This window comes from Neurospora hispaniola (genome assembly GCF_033458365.1).
Source record: "Neurospora hispaniola strain FGSC 10403 chromosome Unknown B0T23scaffold_2, whole genome shotgun sequence".
Lineage (NCBI taxonomy): Eukaryota > Fungi > Ascomycota > Sordariomycetes > Sordariales > Sordariaceae > Neurospora > Neurospora hispaniola.
Genome location: NW_026944407.1, coordinates 3,348,179 through 3,371,750, shown reverse-complemented (window position 1 = coordinate 3,371,750; position 23,572 = coordinate 3,348,179). Strand labels below are relative to the sequence as shown.

The 23,572-nt window shown below is 51.4% G+C and overlaps 5 protein-coding genes across 5 annotated transcripts; 2 read left to right on the top strand and 3 right to left on the bottom strand.

The window, feature by feature from the left end:
* Nucleotides 1–400: 400 nt before the first annotated feature.
* On the bottom strand, nucleotides 401–1,376 carry B0T23DRAFT_402664 (vacuolar ATPase proteolipid subunit C; the record flags this gene model as incomplete). Its single annotated transcript, XM_062838696.1, has 6 exons — nucleotides 401–443; nucleotides 530–700; nucleotides 801–916; nucleotides 989–1,071; nucleotides 1,148–1,178; nucleotides 1,317–1,376. The coding sequence occupies 6 exons, from the start codon at nucleotides 1,374–1,376 to the stop codon at nucleotides 401–403; spliced, it is 504 nt and encodes a 167-aa protein (XP_062695813.1).
* A 2,241-nt stretch (nucleotides 1,377–3,617) lies between these two features.
* Nucleotides 3,618–7,491, top strand: B0T23DRAFT_402663 (CNH-domain-containing protein; the record flags this gene model as incomplete). The annotated part of the gene is made up of 3 exons (XM_062838695.1): nucleotides 3,618–6,435; nucleotides 6,495–7,342; nucleotides 7,402–7,491. The coding sequence occupies 3 exons, from the start codon at nucleotides 3,618–3,620 to the stop codon at nucleotides 7,489–7,491; spliced, it is 3,756 nt and encodes a 1,251-aa protein (XP_062695812.1).
* Nucleotides 7,492–9,221: 1,730 nt separating this feature from the next.
* Nucleotides 9,222–11,273, bottom strand: B0T23DRAFT_333513 (Dolichyl-diphosphooligosaccharide-protein glycosyltransferase 48kDa subunit). The gene is made up of 3 exons (XM_062835765.1): nucleotides 10,899–11,273; nucleotides 10,005–10,831; nucleotides 9,222–9,917 (listed from the first exon to the last, which is right to left on the bottom strand). Exons 1-3 carry the CDS (start codon nucleotides 11,038–11,040, stop codon nucleotides 9,486–9,488), a joined length of 1,401 nt encoding a protein of 466 aa, XP_062695811.1. The 5' UTR covers nucleotides 11,041–11,273; the 3' UTR covers nucleotides 9,222–9,485.
* A 471-nt stretch (nucleotides 11,274–11,744) lies between these two features.
* Nucleotides 11,745–12,518, top strand: B0T23DRAFT_86457 (NADH:ubiquinone reductase 9.5 kda ubiquinone-binding protein). The gene is made up of 2 exons (XM_062841906.1): nucleotides 11,745–12,145; nucleotides 12,349–12,518. Exons 1-2 carry the CDS (start codon nucleotides 11,956–11,958, stop codon nucleotides 12,405–12,407), a joined length of 249 nt encoding a protein of 82 aa, XP_062695810.1. The 5' UTR covers nucleotides 11,745–11,955; the 3' UTR covers nucleotides 12,408–12,518.
* A 572-nt stretch (nucleotides 12,519–13,090) lies between these two features.
* Nucleotides 13,091–21,224, bottom strand: B0T23DRAFT_426649 (uncharacterized protein; the record flags this gene model as incomplete). Its single annotated transcript, XM_062840006.1, has 4 exons — nucleotides 13,091–13,123; nucleotides 13,200–17,551; nucleotides 17,609–18,547; nucleotides 18,611–21,224. 4 exons carry the CDS (start codon nucleotides 21,222–21,224, stop codon nucleotides 13,091–13,093), a joined length of 7,938 nt encoding a protein of 2,645 aa, XP_062695809.1.
* Nucleotides 21,225–23,572: the final 2,348 nt, after the last annotated feature.

Below are 23,572 nucleotides of genomic sequence, written 5' to 3'. Positions count from 1 at the left end.
GACAAGACCAGATGGGATGAAATACCAAAGACACAGGTGCTGGCATGCCGTACCATCAACATTAAAGATGTTGACTTCTGCCTCTATATTTCTACTTCGGCCTGACCAAGACCGTAACCCAAAACAAATAAGCCAAGTAGCAACAGCAATCCCGTTTAAACGCCAGGCCAAAATGCTAAACACTTTCAGGTTAGCGCCCCCAAGGTACCCATTCATTCAGCTGTCGTACGTCTCATCCTTTCCTGAACAAGGCTCGTTCTTTCGTTGTCGGGGCGCATATCCCGTCCAGTCCTTGCTCATACCAAGTTTGTGTACACCGATAGTAAACCACGACCTTCCTTTTGTCTCGATTTCTGTCTGGGATTGTTGCCCCTCGAAGACTCAATTCGAAGTCGAATATTTAGCCCTTGCTCTTGGTGTTGAGGATGAGGGCAACAATGAGGCTAAGCACCAAACCTTGGTCAGCATATTGTTCAAGACTCTGAAACGATAGCTCACCAGCGGGGGGGTTAGTTGGTTGAAATATTACCCATAAAGACCAAGGACTTCGCCGAAAATGAGGATCAGAACCATGCCGACAAAGATTCTCGACTGTAGCATGAACGAACGGACGCCCTTGTCGCCTACGATACCAATGCAATAGCCCGCGGCAAGACCGGTGAGGCCGACTGAAAGACCGCATGCAAGATGCATGAAGCCACTGTGGGGAGAACGGAGCGTTAGTTGTGCTCTTCCCAGGATATGTGATATCCATAGCCCGAGTCTGTAAACTTAGAGATGTCGTCGGTTATGAAACGTACTTGAACAAGCTGTAATGTTGGCCGGATCCTGGCGGCCCGAGATCTTGTGCGATCAGGACAGCTACAACGAGGGCGTAAACGGCAATAATACCGGACATGACGACGGGAATCAAGCACTATCGGTCGTAGGAGAGCATGTTAGTCTCTGCAGATGAGTACTGTAGCCATGTTGCTAGAGGGAAACTAACCTTCATGATGAGGTCCGGCCGGAAGGTACCCACGCCGGCGATACCGATGCCAGACTTGGCTGTGCCATATGCAGCGCCCGCGCCTGTGAAATTGGAAACGACATGGTCAGCGTTTGTGATGTTGGTAAGGCGTGAAGTCGGGAATTGGGAGAAGCGTACTGCCAAAGATCATGGCGGCTGCGATGCCGGCCTGGTTAGAGAGAACATTGTTAGTGGAACTGGATGTTGTTCTTGTCGAGTGACGGTTGCGTGGTGATGTCCCTTCCTATCCTAGCTGCACCTTGTTGGCCACCGGGGATGGGTGGTTTCGCGACTGCTGTTGACGTACCATGCCAATGAACGGCGCGAACTTGGGGGCAAGTTCCGAATCGGCCATAATTTCGGCCATGGTTATAGCTTATAGACAAGAGACTGAATCAGAATGTTGGCGACGATAGTGTGAAGCGCAGGGAAACTGGCAAAAGTTGGGGAGCCAGGCGCTGTGAGGTCGAGTGGGATGTTCGTCAGTTGGAGACTCGAGACGCTGCTTCCTGGTTCAATGGAGACAGCCGACGCAACGACGCACTCCAGCAATGCAGCGGGAAGCTTGGACCACTGCCGCCTGCCCCAGGCTGGCTTGGCGTCCAGACAGTTAGCGTGTACAGTCACGTGCAAGCTCAGGAACATCTTTGGTGCATGCAGGCTTGGCTTTTGACTGGTGTATCAATATCACTGCAAGATGGATGCCGCGATAAACTTTGACACTCATCGGGCAATGATGGAATTGGTACTCAGCGACGGCCTCCAATTGACTTAATGAAGACTAGCCAGCTGTTTGGCTGAGCGTCGCGGGTTTAACTCAGCGGCATGGCATCATCCAAGTTGTATATTTGACCGAACTCTGGAAGGCACAAGTTAGGTAGTCTAGATCATATGCGAATTGAACAAGAGTTGCTCAAGCTGAGACGGAAACATGAAGCCCGGGTGGCGCCAAATGTGTCCCGTAAGGTGACGTTCTCATCATTCTTTTCCCCTTATTTGTGTAAGCTCAACCGTACTTGAACCAGTGCGTTAAAGACATTGCATGGTGTTCTGACATTTCGGGTAACCCTCTCATTGTTCATACGAACCCCGCTTGACGAACACAGTGACAGTAGGATTGGCTTGATTGGAGATAGGGCTGCCTCCAACCACCTAACAATGGAATCATATCGTCGAGTCTTTCACACTTCCTCGGCCTTGCTCAGTGCCAATGGCATCATCGCTATTCAACGCCGTGGCACTTGAATGAGAAATTCTCTATACTGGATGATGCTCTATCGCAGATTCCATAAACAGTCAAGGATGGACTCGAAGTTGTAATAAGTTGAACCCCTTTTGTGCCCCTAGTCGACGGGGAATCGCCTCCCCGCAATTCTAGGAACAACAACGTTCTGACCTGGTGGATCGCCTAACCACCGAGCAACAAGTGACATTCAGCTTTGCTTTATGTATGCGACCAGAAGACTTGGACAGCGCGCGGAATTCGATCTCCCCATCGCAAGCTGAACATCAACCCAGTTCATCTCGCTGAACTTCTTGATGAACCAGGACTAGAAAAGTTGACCGGGACATGGATTTTTACGCATCTACACGACTTCTCCCAGTATAACATCAGCCCCCATTCCGTATCACAACCGCCCGGAAGTGCAACAAAACGACCTCGGAGCGCACACGGGCATCATATTTTGCTGCACCCTCGTAAACAATCCGACTGATCGGCCATCTGGCGGCACAGCCAACACGGGCAGGACAAGCTATCAAGAACGGGGGATGTGATAGGACAGCCCATCTAGAAGAATACCACCCTCCTCCCTCCATCATGACGTTCCATCTTCACGTTCTTGTTGTATCGTGATGTTTCTCATTTTTGACCAGACCACTGCCATGCTTGGCGTATCTGCCTCTTCACCTGAACCTACCTCTAACATCTGAATATCAAAAGTTACTCTAGCTAGCTGTGGTCAAGAGTCCCGTCGTTGATCTAGATGCAACCAACCAAGGAAGACGGGACCAGATCAAAGCCCACGCCGGTTCCTGATGCTCCACTTTTGATTGCAAATGGCCCCTGTAGAAGCCCTGCGCTCAGTGGTCGGTCATTCGGTCGGGTCCCATCAGCCATCCCATCAGCCATCATCCACCGCACACCTCTGCGCTGCCCTGGCTGTAGTAGTAGTTCGACATTCCAGCCCCGTACCCGTACATTGGCGACCTTGACCCTTCAGTTCTCCCCCTCTCCGTCTCCGTCTCCGTCCCCGTCCCCGTCCCCGTCTACCGTGGTATTCCAATCGACGACAGAGAGGTAGACCAACTGAAGGCCGTGCTTCTTGCTGCGCAGGTGGTCGGCTACACTTGGCGAGTAGATTGCAGATTGCCTGCACAGTCGTACCGTGCCTCTACCGAATCGACCTGTCCATCAGACCTACCTACCTACCTACCTACCGTACCTGTACAGCGCCCGAGCACCGCCGACCGAAGAACAATCGAAATACCTACGACAGGAGCGAGCGAGCGAGTGAGCACCTCGCATCAACCTCTAGCTTGCATCGCACCAGCAGCACTACCCGACTCGCCTCCAACGCCAGCCGTCCGTCCGCCCGCCGCCGCCGTCATGGCCGACTATCATCAAGACCCCCGGTCCCGATCCAATCACCCGCAGTACGGCCCTCCCCCCGGCAGTCGCGGTGGTGACGGCTACGGACAACGAGATGCCGCCTTCTCCAACATCTTCGGCGCCGCCCCGCCCCCCGGCCGATCGCACACCATGACTTCCTCCGTCCCACCCCCTATGATGCACCTCAACGAGGGCCGAACCCATACCATGTCGTCCACGTCGGGAGCCTCCATGCAGAGACCGCCGCAACAGCGCCCCCCACCGCCCGGCGGACCCGGAGGAGGAGGCAGTGGATCAGGGGAAAGAGGAGGCTATGGTGACCCCCGGGCGCGCCTTGACACGAATGGATACGGCCAGAGCCAGCGCTCCGTCTCCGCCGGACAGCAAGTTCCCTCTGCTCAGTACCTACAACAACAACAAGCGGCGCGACGACCCCCTCCTGGCGCCTACCCCCCTCAACATGCTCCAAGGGGCGACTCTGTGAGGGCCGATTCTCTTAGGGGCCCTGCGCCCCAGGGTTTCTACAACAATGCCTCGCGATCTCCTGCCCAGGCTTATTACAACCAGCCGGGGGGCAGACCGGCGCCGGCCTTGAACTCCGACCCCTACCGATCACAGTCGCTTGCGAGCGTTCCCCGGCCACAGATGTATCAGGGCTCGACCCCGCAACAGTCGCCAGCCAACGCTTTCCGCCAGGCTCAATACACTGGGAGCTCGGCTCGGACAACCGCACAGGGGCGCATTGTGCCCGAGAGGCATATGGAAGACCGTGCCATGTCCATGACCGGCTACCCCTCATACGACCGCGATGCCCACCAAACTCCTAGCGGAAGAGTCATACCCAACAGGAGGGCACCAGGATCCAGCCCAGACCATGGCCCTGCCCCTTCGCAATACCCAGCTCCCGGAAGCCAGTCGGGAAGAACTGTCAGCATCACGTCCACGACAACCGTCGACCCGAATGGGCGAACCATGTCCATGGCGTCCACTATCGCTCCTTCGATAGCGCCGACGGAACGGAACGAAGATGGGACCTTGGTACATCGCTACTCGGGCGGCGCATCGTCCATGACGGGCGACCGGCCCGTTACCGTCAAGATCAGGATGCCTCTGGTATACCCGGCTCTTCTGTCCCGCGTGGCCGAAACGTTCCGGCGCAAGATTGTTGTAGGAGATAGGACCAAGAACGAACTGACCTACAAGAACGCTTTCAGCGGTGCCGAAGCCGTCGATGTGCTGTCATACATTATCAGGACGACGGATCGAAACTTGGCCCTGTTGCTGGGTAGAGCTTTGGACGCCCAAAAGTTCTTCCACGATGTTACATACGAACACCGCTTGAGAGATTCAACCTACGAAATGTACCAATTCAGGGAAACACTGACCGATGACGAGAAGCCAGCGGTCAATGGTGTTTTTGTCCTGCTATCCGAATGTTACTCTCCAACATGCACACCCGATCAGCTCTGCTACTCTATCGCATGCCCTCGCCGTCTCGAGCAAATGGCCAAGCTGAACCTGAAGGGAGGAATTGGCCTCAAGCAAGAAGGAAAAGCCGCGGTTAACGATGACGATGTTGACCAGACCGACGAGCAAAAGTTGTGGATTAACAGCGTACCGAAGGAAATTGCGGACAGTATCGGCGACAGAGAGAAGAAGAGGCAAGAGGTTATCAGTGAGATCTGCTACACAGAAAGGGACTTTGTCAAGGATCTCGAGTATCTGCGAGATTTCTGGATCTACCCTCTCAAAGGCAAGATCAACGGCCATTCTCCGATTCCTCTACAACGGCGGGAGCGCGTTGTACGGACAATCTTCACCAACATTATCGATCCTCCAAGCATTCACGGCGTCAGTTCAAAGTTCGCCAAGAGTCTCACTGAACGGCAACAAAAGACGCCAGTCGTTCAAAACATTGGAGATATCTTTTTGGAATTTGTCCCTCAGTTCGAACCATTCATCCTTTACGGTGCGAAGCAGTTGGAAGGCAAATTCGAATTCGAGAACGAACGGTCCATCAACAAGGACTTTGCAAGATTTGTGGACGAGGTTGAACGCCGCAGAGAGTCGAGAAAGCTGGAGCTCAACGGTTACCTCACCAAGCCAACCACACGTCTGGCGAGATATCCTCTACTTCTAGAAAACGTTCTCAAGTATACGGAAGAAGGTAATCCGGACAAGGAGGATCTTCCCAAGGTCCTGACTATGATCAGAGATCTCTTGAGCAGGGTTAACGCGGAGTCGGGCAAGGCTGAAAATCGCTTCAACCTGCGCCGTCTGCACGAGCAGCTCAAGTTCCGCCCCAACGACAAGATGGACCTCAAGCTTACGGACGAGGGTCGTGAGCTTGTATACAAGGCTCAGTTCAAGAAGTCGCCAACGGAAAATGCTGATCTCACGGCTTTCCTGTTTGATCACGCAGTTCTCCTTGTGAAGATTAAACAGGTTGGCAAGACAGAAGAAATCAAGGCATACCGCAGACCTATACCCTTGGAGCTACTTTCTATCAAGGAAATGGAGGAAATTATTCCTTCAGGGGCTGTCAAAAGGTCTTCGTCAAGCTTGCTGCCGGCTCTACGCACTACCACCGACGCCAAGAAGGGTGATGGGTGGCCGATCACGTTCCGACATCTTGGAAAGAACGGTTACGAACTAACGGTGTACGCATCGAATCAGGCAGGACGACAGAAATGGCTCGAGTTTATCGATGCCGCCCAGCAGCAGCTCAGGGCCCGTGCGGATTTCTTGAACACTACGATAATATCGTATGGTTACTTTGCCGGTCCCAACAAGGTCAACTGCGCCACCCCGTTCGGTAAGCACTTTAGGACGGCCAAGTCAAGTATCAGAGCTCTTGTGCTAACGAAAATACAGATGGTGGAAGGAAGATCATCTATGGTACGGACCAGGGTATCTTTGTCTCCGATCGTAAGACCAAGGAGATACCACCGAAGCGTGTTATCGATGTGCAAAACGTCACCCAAGTCGACGTGTTGGAAGAGTATTCACTGCTGTTGGTGCTTTCCAACAAGTCTTTATACTCGTACCAACTGGATGCGCTTAACCCCAACGAGCCGATTTCATCTAAGCGTGGCAAGAAGATCCAAAGTCACTGCAACTTCTTCAAGATCGGCATCTGCCTCGGCCGACATCTTGTGTGCGCCGTCAAGAGCTCCGCGCTGTCAACTACGATCAAGGTGTACGAGCCGAATGATGCCATGTCCGGCGCCAAGAAGCAAAGGGGTCTCAGCAAGATGTTCAACGCCGGTCAGGACGAACTCCGGCCATTCAAGGAGTTCTATATCCCGACGGAATCCTCATCGGTACACTTCCTCAAGTCCAAGCTTTGCGTTGCATGCGCCCGCGGCTTCGAGGTTGTCAGTCTCGAGACCCTCGAGACGCAGTCCCTTCTCGATCAGGCCGACACATCGCTCGATTTTGTCCAGAGGAAGGAAGGCGTCAAGCCCATCCATATCGAGCGCCTCAACGGCGAGTTCCTCCTCAACTACAGCGAGTTCTCGTTCTTCGTTAACCGCAACGGATGGAGGGCTCGTCCCGAATGGCGTCTGGATTGGGAGGGAACACCACAAGCCTTTGCGCTCAGCTATCCTTGGATATTGGCGTTTGAGCCCAACTTTATCGAGCTCAGGAACATTGATAACCTGGCGGTACATATAGTGCCGCACAAGAACATCAGGATGCTACACAGCAGTACACATGAAGTGAGCCTTAACCTAAATGTCATATGTGATGGACACCTCGAAGCTAACACAAGTGCCAGATTCTGTTCGCATATGAAGATGAACGTGGCGAGGATATTATCGAGGCCATCGATTTCTGGAAGAGTCAGAAAAAGTTGGCGGATGCGTAGTAGTTCTTCTCTACCATCATTCCTGGTTAAGTATCTAAGTGTAGGGCTGGCAGCTTTAATATGTATCTCGCGCAAGCAGCGGTGGACATGGGACCCGGACACAGGACAAACAACATTATGGATATGGAAGAAGCGGCGAAGAAAGGAAGAAACGGCGGGATCGAAGATATCGCAATGATGTCCTTGTTATTGTTGTTTTCGTCATCATCTTTTATTTTTCTACTATTTCTTGTTTATTCTTTTTCCGACACAGAAGCCATTTACAAATTTTCTTGTTTGGTTTTGAGCAGCAAAAAGGGAGGAAAGAAGAAGGGAGAACGGAGGACGGCACACACACACACATTCATCCGAGGCTTCCTTCCTCCTCATCTGTTTCCTCTTACTCTCTCCAGAATTTTTAATACCCTCTCTTCTTCATCCTAACAAGAACAAAAGAGTTCCCATGGTGTTGTTCCTTGGGGAGGCAAATCGACCTAAACCCGTCTGCTACTACAGTACACCCGATGCATTGTGCGATGTCAACGCTTGTTGGGTAACCCCATCTTTAAACTAAACGAGATGGGAAATTAAAAAGTGATGTCTAGGTACTATACTATCCGTCTCCCCTCCCAAGATACAAGAAGAGGAAGGAAAGAAAGAAATACATGAGCCAGGGCGACCAAAAGATGAGAGGAAAGTGCTAGACAGATAACACATAACATGGGCAGGCACACCAGGAAACTACCTAGAGAGGCATAATCACTAACCACATATGTATTGATTCAATTAACCTTTTCTACAGGAACTTTATGTTCCAATTCATATATGCACGCATACATTACAACAAAAAGCTGAGAAAAGCAGAAAATAGGAAAGCTCAACTGCATGCCTGCGAAAACCCTACAACCGCGCAATTTCTTCTCTAGCTCTCAGCACACTTACTACCTACCACGTAAGCCACTGGAGGAGTACGAGTTGTTGGAAGGTGCGGACACTAAGGGGCTGCTTATATAACCCTGCCTGGTCCCCGGCGGTAAAGAAAGGTCCTGCGTGCAGTGAGGGAGGTGATTGTAGATACGTAATTAGTTAGTACAAAATTCAGTAGATCCTTAGGTATAGTTTCTGGTATGAATCTAAGATTGGTAATTGTAGGTTTTATATTGTATAGGATAGGGTCGAGTTACATGACCTCTTGGGGGGGGGGGGGTTACGGGAATTTCCTATGGTCCTTTTATAGTCTATTCACAATCTTCTTATAATTTTCTTACAGTCTCTTTATAATCTCTTTACAGTCTCTTCAAAGTCTCTTTACAATCTCTTTATTCTGATCTCTTCAAATTGTAATTAGTTTTTCCATACTTTCCTCGAGTAGTCTCTTCGCAGTGGCCAAAATCGTCAGAAGGTCGGGAGAATGATTCGATATGCAGTCTACCAAAGAGAAGTCTGGACCGTTCCCGGTCACAAAGCGTCATTTCATTTCCCGTAGCTCATGAATCCCCACACCGTAGTCTACTTTTCATCATCTCTGGGCTTGCCGTTTCGGGTATCCATGTGTATGGTCGTCATAAACTCACGGTTCAGTCCCGATTACAGATTTAGTTCTTGCTCAGTTCCTGAAGGTATTGATGTTGCTTTCTTATTTGTCTGCTTCACATTTAGTCAAACCAAATACCTACAAAGAGGGCTGTGCATGAGGGGAATTTTTGCCATCGACTTCACTACGTAGAGGTAGGCTTAGAGGTACGAAGCGTAGGGGTATGGTCCAGTAACTCGACTGAACCAAAAAAATAAATAAAAGATGGTTATGGCCCTATCTCTAGCTTTCGAAGGCCCTATCATCTCTGGTCTGTGTTTGTTCCACTGCTGGTATATAGCTGTTATATATCACACAAGAGATGTATGCTACGAAAACCTCATGATTACCATCTCATCTTTTTCAACTCTCTATAACCCAGTCATCACATCTTTTCAAATTACTACTCACAAAAGTAGTCCCCCCCACCACATAACTCTATCTACTGTGTCTTCTTCACAGTCACCTTCTTCCCCGCATCAACAGGGGCACTGTACATCCAAAGCGCCACAAAGCCCAAAAAGCCCACGACCGTAGAACCAAGACCGGCAATCCACGGCCACGCGCCGCTGATGACGTAGCTGCGCGGCCACTCGTTGTGGGCCATGTGGCGGACCGGCACCGTGTTCTTCTCCTCAATGTGGGACAGGAAGGGACGCTTGTAGTTGACCATGAAGTTGAAGATGCCGTGCTGGTCCGGGGTGGTGAAGACGGTGTGGTAGTGCACAGCAGCCAGGCGGTGCGATTCCTCCTTGAGATTGAGTCGGTGGAAGGGCGAGAGCATGGAGAACTCGAGCTGGATCTCGTCGTGTTCGGGAACGTTGAAGCCGATCCAGTGGTCCCAGGCGAATTCGGAGAGGGAGATTGTGTAGGACTGCGGGGGTTTTGAGTGTTAGTTTTCTTGTGACGGAGACAATGGGAAGGGAAGAAGGACTAAGGTAGGCAATGAAGAGGGACATACCACATTGTTCTTCACCCGGTACATCTCGGGGTTAGAATCATTCGGCGCCCCTTCCTCCTCCAAATGGTGCTCCACCCAGTTGACCTTCAACACGCCAATCTCCTGGAACGTCCAGCCGCTGACGCGCTTGGCAAACTCCCTGTTGAACGTCTGAACGACCGGCTGGCCGTCCAGCTTGGTCACGCTGGCATCAAACCACTTGTCCTGCAACATCTCGGCCGAGCCAACCACCGTCACGCGCGCGTTGTTGCGCGCCTGCATGGTGGACACCAGCGAGAGCTGCTGGCCAGCCGCGAAGAGGTCGTCCCCGTTAACCGCCTCGGCCTGCTCCTTGGGGTTGTAGCTGTAGGCGGTGCGCGGGGCGCGCAGGATGGGGTTGAGAAGCTGGCCATTGCCGAGGACGGCGCCGACGCCGCGCGGGAAGGCGATCAGCTTGGTGCCTGCGCCCTCGCTGAAGAAGTCCTTGATGCCAGCGCGGATGGGCTTGGGAGGCGGCAGGAGCAGAACATCGTGTTTGTCAGTGGCGCTAGTGATGTCGTAGTTGAAGTGGTCAACGACCAGGCTGTTACGGTCGGTGGGGAGGGTGATGTCGAGCTCGGAGAGGAGGGCGACGAGCGAGGTGGGCGTGGTGGTGTTGGCGCTGAGGGCGAGCAGGATGTTGCCCTTGGCGTTGACGAAGTCGTGGAGGGTCTTGGGCGTCAGGTTGGGGCCGAGACCCTTGGTGCGGACGGGCAGGAAGAGGACGTGGTCGTAGGTGCGCTCGCCCAGGTTGAAGAGGGTTAGGGAGTCGCTCTTTGGTGTTTCGTACGTTATCTTGAATTCTCGTTCTGGAAGGCAAGAAGCGTGATTAGCGCAACCGTCTCGATGGGGACACGGCACTGGGACTTTACTGACCTTCTAGATCAGCGAAGAACTTGGAGTAGGTGGCCTTGTCTGCGACATCGTCCAGGACAACCAGCAACCTGTTGCCAGATGTGCTGATGGCAGCCACTGCGCTCGCCAGCGCAAGCAGCAAGAAGGATAATAGCGTCCTCATAATTCGTCCCTTGATGTTATTTGGATCCGGGGAGGGCAAAAAAAAAAAGGACACCAGGAACTCAGCACATGGGAATTGGTAAGGTGTTTGGTTGATAGCTTTCAATGCTGTCGTTTCAACACCCAAGGAAAGTTGTATGTAGGTAGCTGCCCGTGTTCAATGTTCCCCAATCGATAGCGCTTGTAGCTTCCAGCATACGTAGCCGTTTGCCAAGACCTTCCCGCTTGTGACCCTGGACGACGGAGTCCACTGGCGCTGCGAAGCTGCTTGAGGAGCAACAACCTCCTGCTCGGTACCTCGACACATTAAGTGTGGCCCGAGCTTCTTTAACTGGAAGTGGGCAAAGCGCCAAGAGGTCCATTCAAGACAAGCAAGCGTGGGATAACCCCGGTTAGCATAAGTGGATCGTCGTGGATTGCGCCGCAATTGAATCAACTTCCTGGACCCTCCCGGCGGGGGGCCGGACGGCACACGCACGGCCGCTCTCATCTCGAGTCTCGAAATCGCAGCAGCTGCCGAAGCTCTCAAACGACACGCCCGGGACGCCGACCACGCCGACAACGATAGCGACGAGAACGAGTGTCCCTCATTTGACAGGCCACAGTCAGGACTAGAGGTAAGTACCTATCGATGTCAGCCTACAGTACCAGCAATAAATAGCCTCCGAGTCGCAATCGCAACATCCATCATCAATCAGCCCATCAAACCCAAGTCCCGCCCGTCCTCGCAACTTACACCACCAACCAACTCCTCTATGAACTCCACCACCACCACGGCCCCAACTCCCACACCCACCGCGTCCACGAGTCAGTTCCACTAACAACACCCCGTCTGTCCGTCAGTCCGTCACCACAGAAACGAAAACAAAACAAATACTTCAATACGCAACGGCAACGGACGATAGAATAGACAAATATGTCAGGCACAATCCCTCACTTCTGGGCCCAGCCCTTCCGCTACATTCGCTGGTCCGCCCGCGAGAAGCCCGCCTACTTCTACTCGTGCGTCATCGCCGGACTCGGCCCCGTCTTCCTGACGGTGGTGCCACCTGTGCGCAAGTACTTTGGGGATGTCAACCCGGCGCCGATTCCTGTTACTTATCCTAGTATGTTTCTTTTTTTCTTCTTTTTTTTTTCTGCGTTTCACGTTTTTATACCTACGTGTTTGCCTTTGCCTGCATTACCTCTTTACGAGATTATATTTTGGAGTTGATTTTGGCTCGCATATATCATAGTGGTGCTAGAATGAGAGAACTCAAGGTGGACGAATAGGAAGGAGGCTAACCAATGTTTACTTGGATATTATTAGTTCCCACCGGACCTAGGAAGCAACTTACGGGTTTTGATGATGACACCGAGGAGGCATAGAGGCATGATGGATGTTAGGTGTCGATTGGGCTAATGCTGGAAGAGAGAGAGAGAGGGAGAAAAAGACAATCAACAAGCGGAGAGACAGTACGCTGCTGTTGTGGACATGAAGGATTACAGAAACTTCCCAGACAACGTAGACGGTCGGAGTCTGGAAGGAAATATCAGAATACAGCATGATATATACCAGATGAAACGAGATCGATCGGTTCCCCTCTACCTTTCAATATACCAGTGGTTGACGCCGGGGAAACGGGGTGACAGGAGGTCGATACTATATCGCGGGCTATAGAGCTTGATATCTATATGTTTGACCAAGGAAACCTCTAGGGCGGTGATAATAGGTACGGCCTCGAGGGGTCTGTATAATGTTTTCCCGGCAGATGAGATATATCTCCAAAATTTTGCTCTATCAATACTTGCGATCAACAACTTTTCCAACTTCTTAAGCGGCATGACACTTCTTGCTAACTTGCTTTTCCCAATGGCATAAAAAGCCACCACCAATAAATGCAAATCGCTGTTCCATATATCTATGCTTCTCCATCAAAATGGTGCCTTTCCCATTTCCATCAGAACTACTCCTCTTCCTCTCCTACCAGCCACAAAAAGTCTTCCAACAGCTTACCATCTTCGTCTTCACCTCTTCTTTTCCACACTCTGATATATACAGCCCTGTCGCACTATCGCTCCCGCTGAATCAGGTTCCACTCATACTGCAAATCTGTTAGCTTCCAGCCTCACTCAATCATAAAAGGTTTCAGAGAAAAAGAAAGAAAAAAGAAAACTCACCACCCGCCCATCATCATCGCCCGTATAAACACAACTCGGCATCGGCGTAATACACGTAATCGCCGCCTCCACATTTTGTCCCGTCTCGCTCTTGGTATTGATATGATCCAACCTCCTGACCAGTTCCAACACCCACCTGCTGCTGCTGCTGCTACCTCCCGAAGCCGAGCCCTTCTTATACTCCGCCACCGTCTTCCTCCACACGTTCACCCTGCCTCTCTTGTGGCCGGTAAACACCAGGTTCTCCTCCACCCACTCGTTGCCGCCGCCGCCGACGGTGCTGGTGCTGGTGCCTTCGTAGAAGGCGCATGAGTGGATGTAGTCGTTCGTGTCGCCCTCGGAGCACACGTTTTGGTCGAGGATGAGCTCGCCGTTGAGCGTGTAGAGCAACACGTTCGGCCCGCTGCAGAGCATGATCTCGCCCGTCACGTCGTGGATGCGCGCACACTCCACCGGTCTTGCCAGGGGCAGCTTGCGGATGAACTCGAGGCGGTTGAGGTCCCAGAGAAAAGAAATACCATCCTGCGAGACGGTGACAAAGGTGCTAAAGGCCTTGGACACGGCGATGGTGGTCACGGGCGTCTTGTGTCCGAATAGGGACGAGCGCGGGACCAGCTCTACGGGTTTGCCGGGGCTGGACTGGACTGTGTACACGGACACGACGCAGTCCTCGCCGGCGGTGATGAGGGTTTTGGAGTCGGCGAAGGTCAGGGTGGAGATCTGCCCTATGTGTAGGTTCTCAAAGAGGCCGGCGGGCTTGCGGTCGTTCGTGAAGAAGAACCGCACGCTGCCGTCGGCGTAGCCCCATTCGAGGAACTTGTCATATTGTGGGGGCAGGTTCAGACGGAAAGGCGAGGCGCACAGTAAGCGGTCCAGCTTGGGGGCGTAGATTAGGGACGACACGCGTTCGTGGCTGTCAAGAAGGGGATGCGGTTGATTGGTCAGAGAGTGGACGGAGGTGTCCAGCCTCTTGATGGGACACCTTGCGTGCTCGCGAGCGGGATGGGGTTTTGTAAACACCTGGTGTGGTGTTTGACCAAAGTTGTGAATGATGTTCGTGGCAATAAGACGCTCTTGGGGATCAGAGATGTTGTCTAGGTCCTTGCCGCCCTTGTACGATAACGGGTGGAACACATTGCAGGCTTCCACCGCCGCATCTCCGCGCTGCTTGTATCCGAAAATAAGATCGATCCACTGGTGCAACCTCTGACTGACATACGGACTCTCGAGCGCTTCACGGTTTTTGGCAATGAAGATCTTGGGATCTCCCTTGGCCCAGGGTGGTAGAATGACATTGTCGACCTTGCCACCATCGCCCTGACGAGTGCCAAAGTTGTACCCGTTGATGTTGGTCAGAAACTCGGGAAGGTAGAAGAACTCGGGAGTCAGTTCACGAACGTCGGTACCGTTGTCTCTTGAAGCGGATGCCCAAGCACCCTCGATTGAATAGAAGAGTCTGTCAGCGTGGTCAAACGAGCCACCCTGCATCAGGATGAATGTCTGCACGAAAGGAGGCAGGCGAATCAGGTATGACGAAACAATCATTGCTGACGAGTAGTGGGTACCATAATGGTACGGTTGTTCGTCCATCTCAGCCAAGCTTTGGTACTTGGCCATGAATGTGTCCATACGACTCTTCGTTTGAGCGCCCATGGGCTTCGAGAGATCTCTGAACGTGGCCGGATCATTCAGATCGAGCTCCTCGCTGGTATAATCTGCTAGCACCCAAGGGAAGACGGGATACTGCGTAAGATCATTGAAGGTCCTGCCAGCCATGGTGTTGACCAACATCAGATAATGAAAGTTGGAAATTTCGCCCTTTTGCCACTTCCTCATCATAGGGTTTCCAGCAGAAGAGTTGAAGATGCTTCCAAACTTCATGCCCAGAGTCTGCGGTGCCTCTTCACTGAACTTGAGACTTTCAAGGCGCCAAGCATCTTCCGGCGTGGGTAGCAAGTTCGGGCCGTTGCTATGAGGCGTCTTGTTCATCATCCGGCTGTAGATCTCGTCTCTCATGGCAGAGTTGAGAGCTGTAAATAGGTAACTCCGACCATCAGTGAAGAATATCTCGATTGCCACATCGCGGAAGAGGAAGCGACGTTTTGAGACACTTAGGACATCCTGCCATCTCCAGCTGCGTGACTCTTGATCTGTGCGGTTCTGGCCTTGCCTGCGGTCATTGCTCTGACCGGAGATCATAACAGAGAAAGGGTCGCGCTCTTCCGGAGGTGCTTGCCAGACGTTTATGATCTCTCCATCGGGGCTCTGGAAAAGGTTATCCATCAGGTACAAAGCTTCCTTGCCAATAATCAGTATACCCTCGGATGCATCCAAACCAATGATGCGAGAGATGTTGTAGACGTTCTGCACTGTGTCACCTTGCTGTAGTCGCCGCATAACCTTCCGATTCTTGTCTTCAAAGGCATCATCTTCCTGCTCGTTCGGGTCATCCACAAGCTCGTAGTCATCCTCTGGTGAAACGCTTTGTTGGTCGGAATCGCCTGGCGCAAATTTGGGCGCTAGGTTTGTGTTAGAGTCACTTGAGGGCTCGGCTCCGGCTTTGCTCTGCGGCTGGGCAACGGATGAAGGCGCGCGGCTCCTACGGCCAGACGACGAGCTGTCACCCGCAGCTAGACTTGAAGCTGGAGCGCCGCTACCGGCATTTCCCCTCGGTTGATAATCCGGTTGTTGCTGTGCAGCATAATCGGGGAGCAGGCGGAGACGCATGCGATTCCGACCCTCCGTACGATCAAGCTTCCATTTGATTTTTTGCTCCTTGGCAAACACCGCACCAGGCCGGTACAGCTCGCGCTCCATCTTTGCAAAGGATGAAGCCAAAAAGGCATTATCATCCTGTTGGTCCTGCTGGAGCCTCTGGTGTTTAAAATGTTCAGTAAAGTAGATGCTCTTCATCCACGCGTTATTGCTCATCTCATGCCGAAGCAAGATGCTATCGCGCTCCATGGCTTCGGTGTGCCATTGTCTGAGCTTATCTTTGCGGTTCCTCATCCGCGACCTAGCGGTGTCTGCCGTGCGCTGGTTCTCGGCACGCACATAGTCCTCCCATGCCTTGGACATGCCGCCGAAGAACAAGATATCGAGGGATGACCGATAACTGTCCACCCACTCCAGAAATGATACATCATCCAGCTGGGTGAGCCTTCTGAAGCCCCTGGCTAGTGACTGTTGATCAGGGGTCATGAACTGACGAAATAGTATCGATGACTCCTCGGGCTTCTGAACAAGCATTATCCGCCACAGCATTGCTGCCATGAGACGGATTGGTTCACGGGTGTCGACCAGCTTGTTGTAAAACTGATACCAGAGAAGCTTCATAAAGTCGTCATCCAGAGTCAAGCAGTTAAGGAGGACGGCTTGCCAGTAAAGGAGTTTCTCCATGATCGACGTGGCCTCTTGGTCAGTTGTTTGCGGGTCATCCATGTCGGACAGTTTCAGTAGGACAAGCTTGAGGAACGTTGTTCTGATCGTGTTGACTGCAGAACTGCAAAGTCGGACACTCTTCGTGCTTGAGACATCTGGCCGCTGTAAATACTCCAATAGTGTCCCAGTAAAGTCAAGCATGGTCTCAGCGCCATTGATGAACCAGCCCTCAAAGATGGCCTCTGCCATGTGCATGTTGAGGCGTGACATATTCTGCAAAACCCTAGGTTCCAGAAGCGCCTTCTGGTCTAGTTGGACGGCGTTTCTCAGTTGCGTAATGGCATTGCGTAGGATGTAGGTTTCGAAATACGCCTGATGCTCCTGGAAGCCCGGCGGAACCTTGAGGAAAAGACCGAATCCCGTAAAGTCCTTACGTGACAAGATCTGGTCGTTGAAGACGCTGATGATGAGTTCCAGGATGCTCTCCAAAACCACGTTGCTTACTTGCTGAGTGGCAACCTTCTTCTTCGGGGACATAACGTGATTGAGACGGGAAGGTGGAGGCGACATGGGTTGATCTTGAGCTACGAGGATGAACGACGAGGGCCTGCGCAAAGGTGTACCGCGACTTTGTCCCGTTGAAGAGTTTGGCTGCTCAGCCACGGCAGTATTGGTCGTTCGCACGATCGGAGTTGCTGATGATGATGACCTGACCACTGGCCGAATAATCACATCAATTCCGTCGAAATTGAGCGAGGAGTCCTTAGATCCAAGTTCAGTTTCGGGAGAGACTGGGTCAGCACTGACGACAATGGGATACAAAGCAGATAGAAGTAGCCGAACATAGTCTGATGCCAACGCGAAATCACGAAAGCTCTCGGATCGGTTGTACATATCTGCCATGAAACGGACAACCGTTTGCAAAATGCTCGCGTGATTGACGACTCTTTCTTTATCGGGCATGGGGGCTCCTGGAAATCTTTCGTTAGTCGCGACAATGGAGAAAGAAAAAGCTGGATCAAGCTTACTTCTGGATTCAAGGGCCTGGCCCAACTCCATAGATCTAGCTCTAGGTCTTGTATGAACCGCAGCTAGATTGCCCCCAGACGTAGTGGCCCCGCTGTGTTCGGCTGCTGGTGAGTCCGGATCATCCTGATACCTAATAACATCCCTAAGGCCGTGCTGCAGCATGGCAGTCATAACCGGGAGCACGTCGGGGTATACTACTTTGCTGTCTCCAAAGATCTCCAAGAGGCTGAAGAAGTCGAACGACTTGTCAAAGTCGATGTGGGCGACATCGTATCCAAAGAGGATACTAAAGAGGATGGCCCAAAGAGTAGGAATGTCCCACCAGTGTTTTAACCGATGTGCCATGATCCAAAAGCCACCGGTCTTGGAAGCGAACTTGGCTGTGTAGCTGGTGGGTTGGGTGACAAGCAGGCGAGCGAGGATCTTGCATCCATAGACGACAATTTCGGGATCGTTTTCAGCGAGCAGGTAGAGTAACCACTGGCTCGACGTCAGCACGAACTCCTTTTCTGAGCCCTTGATATCAATCACCTTGTTGGTCACCGTCTTGGCAAACCTGCTTATGTCCACCAAGTTGTTCTGTTCGCAGAGGATCCTAGTGTACATTTCCAGCATCTTCACGCCGAGCTGCTTTCGTGTAAGCATCCTCGAGCCATTGCTGGAAGACGGCCCGCTATATTCGGGAGAAGGTCGCTTGGCGGTATAAGGGCCGGGGCCGGGGGTGACTGATCGACTAGCTGAAGAAAGGGCTCTTGGTGTTCGCGGCAATGAGTTTGCAGGAGTATGGAAGGTATAGGTGATGAAAAGAGCAAGAGAGCGATAAACTTCGGCACTATAACTACACCTTATCAGGGCCTCGAATGAGGTCAGGAAGTGTGGTAAAATGTCTTCGGAGATGGTTTCCGTCTTCAAAGCGTCTAATAGCCGCTTGATGATACCTGTATCGAGAGTAGTGAGTTCCACAAGATCATTTCTCCAAAGGATGGAAGGCCACAACGTACGCATGCGTAGAAGTCTACGACTATTGAATTGGTGGTGCTTGCTGTTTACCGCAAACGTAACAAACTGCTTGTAGTATAGCTCCTGTATCATGGGTGCAGATTTGCGCCAGAAGTCGGGGTCGATCAAAAGGATGCGATAGGCAAGAGGGTTCACGATAAACGACTCAATGGGGTCAGCGTGATTATAGCCAACAAAACTCAGCACAAGGCTCAGCAACTGAAAGGTGAGCCTGGTCTTCTCATCGGGGCTCAGTGAGAGCCTCCATGAAGGATTGTCAGAAACAGAGACGCCATATCCCAGTTTGGCACGTAGCAACATGCTCAGGATGGCATAGCCATTGTCTCGTTCCATTGCCTCGCTGTTTCTCCAGCTATGGGTGATGCAGTGGAGCATTATCTCAACGGTACGCACGAGGTCATCACCTGTGGTGGTCCGCTCAACAATCTTAAGAGCAACGGGTGTGAAGCCGGCCAAGCGCCAAAGATTGTCGTCGAAGTTGTAGGGAGTAGCAAGGACCGGGTCGCCGGTAAGAACTCCAGAACCATTGGCTCTTATCAACGCGTCATTAATGCAGGACACGGCTCCGTTTATCGCAACAGGAGTCCCATTTTTAGTGGTTGAGTGCAACAAGTTGGTGACGGAGTGCCGAGAAAGAGATCGGAACAGCGTTGATTCCATGAACTTTCCATCGGATCGGAACACAGCTCGTGGAAGTATACTCAGCAGCACCTTGTGCTCCGGAACGATAGTTCCAGCCTTGTCCCTGATAGCTCTCAGGATGTCCGACACCTCATCTTTGCCAGGATGGAAGATTTCATTTCGCAGACCCAAAGCAGCCGAGGCCTCATAAGTCTGGAAGCTACCAAGACAATCCTGAAAGTTACCTTGGTAACGAGGTCCCAGTCGGTAGTGCACAGCTAAGAGATCATCACTCATGACATCTTCGAACAAGTGGGCAGAAGCAAGTGACCACTTTGAGTGTACAAGCCCCGGGCCGACTTGAGTGGCCAAGTCCCGAGGAGTGCCCAAGAAGGCCTGCACAGGGTTCGTTTTGTTGGCATTAGACGTGAAAGATGCGAAGCTGTCGGTGCTGGCGTTGGAAAGTGGAGGTGTGCTCGGGTACGATGAGCGTATCTGTTCGGCGAACTCTCCATTTACAAAAAGACTCGCTTTGCTCGTCATCAAAGTTTTGGGCTTCCGGTGAACGATGGCAATGTGATACCACCGATTTGGTTTGAAGACAACCGACTTGAATCTGACACTGGGTCTTGAAGACGTTACTGACGTCTGAAGGATGAAGTTCTTTGTATCTTTTTCTAGGTACGCCAAGAGGAAACATGTTTGGGTAGAGTCGAAGACCCCGAAAAGCGTTGTATGAGACTTGGGGTCGAACCTGTCAACACGGACCCAAGCAGTAAATGTATATCCAGACGCTGATTGTGGCGGGAAGGTTCTGCCGAGACTAGGTAGCTCGATAGAGGCATGGCCATGGAGTGAGAGGTCAAACTGCACAAACGGAGGACCATTGTGCTTTTCCGACATGTCCAGGCAGAACTCGGACATGACAGCGTCCTGGCGAGAGAGCAAGAACTGGGCATCTGCAAGCTCGTCAATTCCAAGCGATATCAGCTTCCTGCAAAGCCATGCAGCGTCTTTCTGCTCTGCCTCTGCAAGCAGGCTGTTCTCGGAAAAGAGCACGCGCAAAAGCCGGGACAGTATGCCAGTTCCATGAATGGCTGTTAAGTTGTAGAACGACACAGAGGCGACGCATGACAAGGCTGTCAGCACGATCATGGAAGCATGGCTGGCCACAGCACCCTCAGCTCTTGGAATGGACTCCCAGAATCCCACAATCGTTCGGATAATCTCTGGATTCTGAATAACAGTTGTCGACCCAATAATGGCTTTCAACCTCTCCTGAATAATGACCCAGCGCTCAGCCTCTGTGGGTTGTAGTTCCACCTCTTCTTTTTGTCCCGGTACTTCATCCTGTTTATCTGATTCGAGCTCGGTCGGCGTCTGTTCGAGTGCTTTTCCTTCTTCGGCGACGGAGCGGCACAGCTCGTCGAGACGTTGATCATCGAGGGAAAAAGAAAGCAGCTTTCCAAATAGCTGGCAGTTTGTCCAGAGATCCGAGTCGCCTCCTCCAACCCCGATGCTGGCGATTATCTGCTCCAGGGCCTCCCAACCTCCACCTTCAACCCTGTCCTGGAAATAGCGTCTATTGCCGGGGTGTCCTCGGAAGAGGGCCGATATGGTGGCCAGGATGACATGTAGCAAGTCGAACAAGCCAACTCGCTCGGATTCGGTGCGCTTTTGCGGGTTATAGAAGCCCGAGAATGATCGCAGGACATCGAGAAGGGTCTGGAAGCCGTGCAGATGGCGGAAGTCGTCTTGTGGTGGGGAGGGAGGTCGCGCTGCTGCTATATGTTGGTGTATCCTTCTTATATGGTCTATCAGCTCGTCTATGTCGGGATAACCGTTGGCTCCCGGCGCTTTCGTCGTAGCTACAAGACGGTCGAGGAGGCTCTGGAGGACTTCGGCCGCCTTGGAGGTCTGGGCCGCCGAAGCCGAGGTCGACGACCGGTAATGCCGTGATCGCACGGCGAGCATCGTGTAGTCTATGGTAGACTCGTGGTTCGGCGACAAATGTGTGTTTGAATAATCATGTATCAAATGCCTAAGTAGGTCGACGTTGCGAAGTCCCTAGCACCCAGCGCGGGTCTAGGGGTATGTCCAGGACGGCCTTCATGGAAAGACAACGGGGCAATCTCGAAAATGGTCTGAGGAGAGCCCTCACAGCACCATCCCCAGCTCAATGCCTAACGTAGCCGGGATGCAGATCGAAAAAGCATCCACTGCGTGCCAAGCGACTGTAGCCAGGGGGTCCAGCCTCCGTACCTAGGTGTCTTTTAGTTTCAAGCTGTTAACAATTGTGTGTTGTCGTCTTGGTTGTACGGCAAAGGCGGGGTGGGCGGATTGGGACATCAAGAGGAAAGAACAGAAACGGAATGGAAAGACTGGTTGGAATATAGTATCACAAGAAGATAGAATTGCTGGTCTGTTGTCCTTGACTGCGTGTGGTTTCTGTGATGCCCACCACGCGTCCCTAGAGGCATCTAAGGTGCGGGTCGTGCAAACAAGATTGAAGCTCCCGTCCTCTCGTGTTCAGCCTCGAGCTACCCAGGCAAGTGGACGGTTAGGTTCCATTGCGGCTTCTACCTCTACACTACTTCCGATGACAGGAGCCAGCGAGCCCCTGTAATGTTGGTGCGGTCCAGTGGCCCAGTGGTCCATACCCTATAACTACACTATAGTAGTGGATATGGATAGCCTTCTGCCGGCAAGAGCGAGACGGACGGCGGCTCAGGTTGCCTGGCTGGAAGCGAGAGGCGTACAGTGGATCTCCAAAAAAAACGCCCCTTTTTCAAAAACCCCGCATTTTCCCCTCCTTTCTCATTTTCAGCATTTTTACCATCTTTCTTTCAAATGGCCATTATTCTATTATCCCCCATTAAAAAGGTAAAATTCAAGCACTTAACTCCTCGTCGGAGGAACCACATTGTTACACGGTACTTAAATAGAGTCAGCAAAGTTGTAGTAGCCATTCATAAGGGAGTAACGCCAGAGTACGTGAAAGGCGTCGTCCGGCACTTCAAACTCCAAGATTGGGGGGTCTCTAAACCTAGCCGTAGACGACCACCACTCCTAAATAAGCGCGATAAAAGAGTCATCCTGCGCGAAGTGACCAAAGACCCCTTCATTACTATTGAGACTTTGCGGAAAGCCACCTATCCCCACGTTTCCCGGGCAATTTTGACTCGTTACCTCTAAAAAGAAGGGATCAACTACCATCTTACTTTAACGAAGCCGTATCTCTCTAATAAGGCAGCTAACTTAAAATATACTTTTGTTTTAGAATATTATAATAAAGATCTATTATTTTGGAGGACAATTCTCTTTACAAATAAATTAACCGTAGAGAAGGAAGGTAGTAGAAGGCGGTATTAGGTTTTCCGGCTAAAAAGTAAAATAATATACCTTTTTTATCCTCTTATATCTCACCTGTAAGGGGACAGTAGAGCGATACGCAGGTGCTGGCCTTATATGTGTATATTAAGGTTCTATAAAGAAAGAAAGGATAAAACGCTACCCTCCGGGTCGCTCGAGTGCTAGAGCTTAAATAGCCGTGCACTCTAGTGGCTGCCTTATAGCCTGAGGCCGCTAGAGAATACTCTAGAAGACCGGGTGCCGGAGGCTTAGTACTGTGGTCCGAGTCAGCTAGAATAATTTCAATACTGGCTGCCGTTTTGGTACTTAAGTTTGGCTAGTTAGAGCTAAATGTTTAATCGGGCGCTAGTCCTATAATATTAACCTCCCCCTTCTCCCTCTAGCTATAGTCGCGCGCTATAATTAATATTTATATTACCCTCATCTTACCCCTCTACTATTTATACTCTCCTTTTTACTCCTTTAACGAATAATTGCGATTATATTGTATATATCCCTTTAACCCTACTTTAGAATACCTTTAAATATTTATTATTAACCCTTAATTATAGTATTAATTCTAATTAAAATCCTTTCGGGCTCCGGCCTACTATTCTAATTCATTGCCGCCCGGCTATAGCTATTCTTACGCCTATGCTTATGCCTATTCCTACGTTTACGCCCGCTCCTATGCCGGCTACTATTATTCTTATACCTATTATTATTATTATTCTAACGTTTACGCCGGCTCTTATTACTATACTTATTCTGGCTCCCGCTATGCCGGTTTCTTTAGTACCCTAGACCTTTAATAGTAGCGGCGGCGGCGGTAACGGTTATTATAAATTTATTAAAGCCCCTATCAAAGGTGCTATAATTATTTAGTATTCCCGTTGTATAGCGCTAAAGGACTATAGTACTTATATGTCTAATAAGGGTAAGGATTATTACGTACTTTATATATACTTTAA